This window comes from Amaranthus tricolor, chromosome 4, assembly GCF_026212465.1.
Source record: "Amaranthus tricolor cultivar Red isolate AtriRed21 chromosome 4, ASM2621246v1, whole genome shotgun sequence".
Classification (NCBI taxonomy): Eukaryota; Viridiplantae; Streptophyta; class Magnoliopsida; order Caryophyllales; family Amaranthaceae; genus Amaranthus; species Amaranthus tricolor.
In genome coordinates this window covers 23,023,866-23,031,965 of record NC_080050.1, presented here as the reverse complement: position 1 = coordinate 23,031,965, position 8,100 = coordinate 23,023,866, and the positions used below count along the sequence as shown (strand labels likewise).

The 8,100-nt window shown below is 34.8% G+C and overlaps 1 protein-coding gene across 1 annotated transcript in view; it reads right to left on the bottom strand.

The window, feature by feature from the left end:
• Window positions 1-3,296: 3,296 nt before the first annotated feature.
• LOC130810854 (agamous-like MADS-box protein AGL65) overlaps window positions 3,297-8,100 on the bottom strand; it is a 9,325-nt gene continuing 4,521 nt past the window's right edge. Inside the window, exons 6-8 of the mRNA XM_057676979.1 lie at window positions 7,378-7,439; window positions 7,109-7,205; window positions 3,297-3,398 (exon numbers count right to left, since the gene is read on the bottom strand). Of these exons, the coding sequence (XP_057532962.1) occupies window positions 3,297-3,398; window positions 7,109-7,205; window positions 7,378-7,439 (261 nt within the window). The remainder of the gene's footprint in view (window positions 3,399-7,108; window positions 7,206-7,377; window positions 7,440-8,100) is intronic.

The window sequence follows — 8,100 nt, the reverse complement described above, 5'->3', positions numbered from 1 at the left end:
ACGCACCTATCATGGTCCATGGCAAAGGACAGGTTGAGCTATTGTTCGCTTCGGGGAATTTCTTGGTTTTAAGGGATGTTTACTATGCACCCGAAATTAGTAGAAATCTTGTTTCGGGTCTGATCTTGAATCGATTGAGCTACAAATTAGTATTTGAAGCCGATAGGTCTATTATCTCTAAGAATAACTTGTTTGTGGGACATGCTTATCTTTGTAATAGTCTTTTTAAGTTGTCTTTGGATTTGAATAAAGGTGTCATTTGTAATGTTGAAACTTCACCTATGAATGAAAAAGTTGATTTGCATTATTTGTGGCATGTTAGACTAGGACATGTTAATTTTGATAAAATTGTTTTCATGTCTAAACATGATTTGATTCCTATGTGCAGTAAAATGTCTAAAAATTGCAAAACGTCCATGTTAAATAAGATCACAAGGACACCATTTAAAAGCGTTGAATGGAAATCCGAAATTTTAGAATTGATACATAGTGATCTTTGTGACTTTCATAGTACACCATCATTGGGAAATAGAAATATGTCATAACTTTTATTGATGATTTTTTCAAGTTTTGTTATGTATATCTTTTACATACAAAAGATGAGGCTCTTAATTATTTTAAGATTTACAAAAGTGAACTAGAATTACAAATTGGTAGTAAACTTAAAAGGTTGAGAACCGATAAAGGAGGTGAATATTATGATCAAAAGTACTTTAATTTAATGGGTATTATACATGAAACAACCATCGGATACGCACCACAATCAGATGGTGTGGCGGAAAGGAAAAATCGTACTCTACAAGAGATGGTTAATTCCATGTTATCCTACTCTGGATTGAGTGAAGGATTTTGGGGTGAAGCAAACTAGGTTCCAATGAAAGCAAATAAGGAAACTCCTTAAGAACTTTGGTGCAAAAGAAAACCAAACTTAAGTTATCTTAAAGTTTGGGGTTGTAGGGCCATTGTAAGATTGCCCGGTAACAAAAGAAAGAAACTCGGTGAACGAGGGATAGAATGCATTTATAGGTTATGCTATTCATAGCAAAACTTATAGGTTCCATGTTATAGAACAAAATGACTACATGTCGATTCATTTGATAATTGAGTCTAGAGATGCAATTTTTGATGAAAATAGATTTTCATTATTGAGTAGACAAAGAAATCTACAAGTTTTTACCAATGAGGATGTTGATGACAATTAACAAGGTTCACCTCTAGATGTTGATGAAAATCTACAACTAGATGAACAACAAGGTGTTGATCCTATTCCTAATGGAGTAAGAGACAACAGAAAGCTTAAAGCTTTGGACCAGATTTTGATGTTTATTTGGTTGAAGGTATTAGAAGAGAAATTTCTTCTAGTGTTCCATTTTCTATACAATGTGGAAAATGACCCATTGACTTACAGCTATGCTATGGCATCACATGGTAGTGCTTCTTGGAAAGAGGCTATTGATGATGAGATGCAATCCATCATGGGAAATAACACTTGGGTGTAAGTGGATTTTCCTCATACTTGTAAACCAATAGGTTGCAAGAGGATTTTTCGAAAGAACATGAAGATTGATGGTACTATTGATAAGTTCAAGGCCCATTTAGTGGCACAAGGCTTTAGACAAAAGCTTGGTATCGATAATTTTGATACACATGCATCGGTCCCAAGAATAACCACTATTCGATTATTGGTAGCTTTAGCTACAATTTATCATCTAGAGATCCATCAAATTGATGTTAAAACCGCATTTTTATATGGGGAATCAGATGAGGAAGTTTATATGAAACAACCCGAAGGGTTTGTTGTGGAAGGACAAGAGAAAAAGGTGTGTACACTTGTTAAATCCTTATATGGACTTAAACAAGCACCTAAGCAATGACATCAAAAATTTGATGAAACAATTTTGTCCTTTGAATTCAAATTGAATCAAGCCGATAAGTGTGCATATTAGCAAATTTGATAGTCATGGTAATGGGTTTATCATTTGTCTATATGTAGATGACATGCTCATCTTTGGTACTAGTTTAGTACAAGTTAAAGAGACAAAAGACTTTTTGTCTAGGTCCTTTCAAATGAAGGATATGGGGGAGGCCGATGTGATCTCAGGTATTAAGATTATAAGACAAGGTAACCGAATCAAGTTACTTCAATCTCACTATGGTGAGAAAATACTTAAGCGGTTTAGCATGCTTGATGAGGCACCGGTCTCTACTCCCATGGAACCAGGTTGACATTTGCCAAACATACCGGACAACCAATTTCAAAATTGGAGTATTCAAAGGTCATTAGATCTTTGATGTATGCCATGACCTGTACAAGGCCAGACATAACTTTTGCGGTTGGTAAACTTAGTAGATTTACAGGAAACCGGGGTCCCCATCATTGAATGGCGATAAGGAGAGTATTAAGATACTTGTTACATACCAAGGATTATGGTATAACATATAGCGATGAACCTCTTATTTTGGAAGGTTATTCTGATGCTAGTTGGATCACTAATGAAGAGGATAATTCTTCTACTAGTGGTTTTGTATTTGTTTATGGGGGAGGTGCCATCTCATGGTCCTCTAAGAAACAAACATGTATAGCTGATTCTACTATTTTAGCGGAATTCATAGCTCTTACTTCAGCATCTAGTGAAGCGGAGTGGTTAAGGAATCTTATGTTTGAGATACCATTGTTGCCTAAGCCAATTTCACCGGTGGGGATTCATGCGGATTGCATGACGGCTTTAGGTAGGGCTTATAGTCAAATGTATAATGGTAAGTCTCGTCATATTGCTCTCAGGCACAACCAAGTGCAAGGACTTATCACTAATAGTGTCATAACTTTTGACTATGTGAACACTAAGTTCAATGTGGTTGATTCTTTTATGAAAGCCATGCATAGGGATTCAATTGAACAAGCGTCAATTGCAATCAGATTATGTCAATAAAGGTCATTTGGAAAGCCCAATACACACATGAGTAACATCGTGTCTTGAATTCAATGTGGTAAAATTATTTTTGATTTTTGTAAGCAACAAGCTCTAATGACCCATCATTGCTTTTGACCGTAATGAACGAAGTAGTCATCCATTGAAAGTTCTCAAGATCAAGAGTTGAAGAGCTCTTGGTGTTGTATCCGTTTCACGGGGATATTTTTTATACGTAATGAGAACCTACCTATATAAGTTTGAAGTGTGGCCGCTTCAAGTAGTCAAGATTGGCATACCGAATATGATAAACTTATGAATAAGATACAGACACAGCCTTATAATGTGTCAGGTTAATGACTTTGTGTTATTGATTTTGTGTGGGCTTTATTTTCGAGTGGTTGGAAGGGTCATTTGATTCAAATCCGAATGGATCTCAATTCTGGCTCGATCACTTGTGAAGTGTGTTGTACTAGACGTTAATTCAATCTGTAGGGATATTAGCGTTGATTCATGAAATGAAATTATAAAACTTGTTTTGTAATTGAAAAAGAGGCTTATTATACTCTAAATGGGGAAGGATGGTTGAACATTTAGTGTATAATAATCCTAAGTACATAATCACCAAAGTACTACAAAAGTAGTGGGGCAATGTGTATTAAAATACAACGTCCACAAAAGGTTCAAAGGATAAGACAAAAGAAAATTGGAAAACCGAGTCAGTAGGAAAAGCCAACTCGGCTTTAGGTTCTGAAAAATTGATTTTTTTCAGCAGGAAAAGCCGAGTCGATTTTCCTGGGAATGGAGCAAAAGCCGACTCGGTTTTTGTTCTGATATGACCGTTGAGTCTTTACGTTTCCTTCGAGTTGATTGCATTGGATTTCCTTACTTATTCTATATTATTTCTGGAGTTACAAAGGAGTAATTGGAAGGAATAATGCTTATGAATACCTTGGTTAATGGTATTGATTGGAGGTCATTAAGGGTGATCATCAATGGGTGATTTATTGTGCCATGACCCTATGCTATACTTGGAGTAGTATAAATAGGGGCTTGGGGAAGAGTGAAAACTACACCTAAATTCTGAATTCTCATTCTTACTCTTTCTCTTTCAATTGTGTTCTTTTAATAGAGTAATTAACTTTTGTTAGAACTTCCAAAGCTTATAATTCATCAAACACTTGTTATTAATTGACGAACCCTCAATACTAGTGATGGCCACGGAGCGAGTTACCCGGAACTGAACCGGTCCCGAACCGCTTGAAACCGTCCTGGAACCGGAACCGTTCGCGACAGGTTCCGAACCGGCCCGAACCGCGGAATCGTGAAACCTCCGGAAAAAAGTTGCCGGAATCGTGAAACCGCCGGAAAAAACTGCTTGAACCGGACCTAAGAACCGCGGGTCGGAACAGGAACCGGTCCGGGTGAACCGGAACAGGAACCGGTCCGGGTGAACCGGAACCGGAACCGGAACCGGTCCGGGTGAACCGGCCCACAGGTTCTTTGGAACCGTTCGAAAAAGAGTCGTTAACTAGCCGTTGTGATTTTACTATAAATATATATATCACTTTCAATCATTTTCATTTACAACTCATCTCTTCTCCTACTCTCACTACTTACTCTATCTACTTAATTACACAATTATTCTCTTAATTACATAAGTAATCTTTTAATTATTTCTTAATTTAGTTAATTACATAATTAGTCTATTAATTATTTATTTATTTCTTAATTCCATTATTATTTCAATATTATCATGTCTACTTTTTTGAAAAATGCCTCTAAAAAAGTTACTAAAGTGGCAAAATCATTGGGAGGTTCTAGCTCCAAAAGAAAGGCCATTTCAACTCCGTCGATATCAACAACACCTTCCATTAGTAATTATAATTATGAACCAAATTATCCAGAAGGGTACGACCAAGAATTACACGATTATGCAGAAGAAGTGGAAAGAAAAATACAAATTGATGAAGAAGAAGAACAAGAAGAGGAACACTCTTAAACGACATACGGGTGAAAACATAAAATACAGATTAGTAGAGATATGTAAAGAATGAAACTTATTAGATAAGATATTTTTTTGTTCTACCGATAATACAACCGCTAACATTAAATGCATTGAACTTTTGTATAACGAACCTGCATTTAGTTTTATTCTTGGGGGTAGATTATTACACGTACGTTGTTGTGCTCATATAGTAAACTTATCTTTCCAAGCAGGTATAAAACAATTAAGTGATTTATTAGATCCCATTAGAGACATAGTGAAGTGGCTTAAAATTGGACAGATAAAGAGACGATATAAGCAATTATGTGACCAGTATCAACTAAAAAAAGTGTATTGGTCATTAGATACTCCTACACGTTGGGGCTCAACCAACGATTTATTAAGAAAAGCAATTGCTTATCGTCCAATTATAACACAACTTTATAGTGTGTGTACAAATAGCTATATAAGTGATGACATATGGGAACTAGCTATAGGTGTACATAAAATATTAAACGCGTATGACCACGCAACTAAGATTTTTTCATATGTTTACGACCAAACGTTCACTTAGTAATAAGTGAGTGTATTACTATTTTTTATCATCTTCTTAAACATTCGCATGATGATACTAACCCATATTTAAAGCCGATTCTTGCAGTATGATGGATAAGTGAAAGACATATTTTACCGATTTTTCTTTTATTTATGGAATTGCAACCATTTTAGACCCATGTTTTAAGACAGAAGTCCTTACTAAAGTAATTGGATTTTACTACCAATCATTAGATCGCCCGCCTAGTGATGTACATAATTATGTTGGAACTTGTAAAAATTTTTTAGCAGAACTATATGATTACTATGCTAGTGTATATAACCCAAAACGCGATACGTCTAGGCGTGCTAGCGTCTCGGCACGTCCCTCTTATTATAATTTCGTAATAGCTAATATAATGAGCCAAGATGATAGTTTTGTAGGATCATCTTCTTCTTCACCCTCCACTGCATATTTAGAATTGGATAACTATCTTAAACATCACTTTGAAATTGACCAAGGTAGCTATAATATTTTAGAGTGCTGGAAAGAAAAATCTATAAAATTTCCCATATTGTCGAGAATTTCAAAGGATATCCTTGAAATTCCTGCTTCTACGATTGCGTCGGAGTCTGTTTTTAGTGCAGGTAGAAGAGTTTTAGACGAAAAGAGATCTCGTCTTGCGCCACATAGTATTCAAATATGTGTTTGCAAGAAAGATTGGGATCAAGCGGAGATTCGAACACAAGGACTAAGGAATGATGATCATCAAGGCGATGATGATGATCCATGGATGATGATGGATAAATCTGCATCATCGTCAGGAGGAGAGTCAGCGGAAGCATCTAACCAACCAGATGATGATGATGAAGACGAATAGGATCCATCGGACAACGATAAATTAACATTCAACAATTACAAATAAAAGGTATGACAAAGAACTACGTGGACTTTGATTCCTTCGGGATACGTAGGCAGCTTAGTATTCCTTTGGGTACTAGGTTCAAGTCCATTTTCTCCCTCTTTTTTTATTAATCGCCTTTATCGACATTATCGTTGATTTTTCTTATTAATTTATTTTTTTCATTCTTTTTAGTAAATATTTTAATAACGATTACAACTTGACAAGCAATTAATTTCGCTAATAATCAAGTAATCATCAAAGGTACGTCCGCAATATTATAGTATTTTTATATTATATAAATATTTAAAGGAAAAATAAAAATGGAACCGATGGTCCGACCCGCCCGTCCCGCGAGTTGGAACCGCCTCATGAACCGCCAAGGAACCGTTTGGAACCGTCCGGAACCGGAACCGGAACCGTTCGCGATAGGTTCAAAATGGAACCGGAACCGGAACGGAACCGGCCCAACCTGGACCGTGGCCATGCCTACTCAATACTAAGGGTGTATTGTGTTGTTTGTATCTCGTTGTGAATTTGCAATTCAAAACCCAAGTACCTTTGTGAGGGAAATATCACAAAAGAAAAGTAATTACACGCATACAACAAGTATCAAGTTTCCGGATAATGATTGTCGTTACAAAGATAATCTTGAAATTATTCTTAGTGTATTTTGTAAGTTTTACTTAACCATCAACAAAAGGAAAATAATAGTAATTTCCAATTATAATTTGTATTTTACATTATTAGTTTGTAATAGCTAAGAGCATGCATACCTTGCGTTTAAGAACAAATTGAAGCGACAACAATAGACTTTCCTCCATGTCCTTGATCATTTCACAACTACTGACATTTTGTGGATTTTCCCAATAACTGTCAATTAAAATAATGACATCAAACTATTTAACATGCTTCCAATGGAGTGTGATGACTGATGAATACATGATTTTGTACGTTTAAACTCAATCAATACTCAAGAGTCATTTCAGATTTATAATGTTAATAATAATAATAATAATAATAATAATAATAATAATAATAATACCTTTTCCTCAGTTTGAGATCAATTAATTCATTCTTAATCTTATCCAATTCTTTTCTCAATTCCTATTTCATAAAATACAATCAAGAAATTCATTGATACATATAAATAGTTAACAAATAAATCTTAAAAATGAATTAGGGCAACCCAAATAAAGAGGAAATGTGATAACACACCTACAAATCCAAAAGAGGTGTACAATTGACAGGCGGGTATGAATAGGTACATTAACAATTTTTTAATGGATAATGGATTTCTTTTGACATTTACAACTGTTTAACACCTAGCATGGTTGTGGGAATTACTTCTGTAATGTTTGAAAATAAATATTTATTTCAAATTATAAATTTCAATTATGAAATCATTGATGAAGAATTTGAAAATGACAAGATTTGAGTAGTAATTCTCAAATTCTCAATTTTAACTATTAAATTTAAAAATTTTTAATTTGTCAAACAATAAATTTAAATCAATTCCAAATTTTCAAATAAATTCATCATTCCAAAACATGGCTCTATGTATAATTTTATTTTTCGAGTAATTAAGAGAGCACATTAAAGTCAAGGTGATTAAAATTGGTTTACATGAAAGCATTCCTTATCTACACTACACATTGTTGGGATGAGTTATCCCACATCGATAAATTGAAAATGGTGTGCACGCTTTATAAGCTATTAGAGACCTTCTTCCCATTGCCATATGGTTTTGGGATGGTATATATCTCCT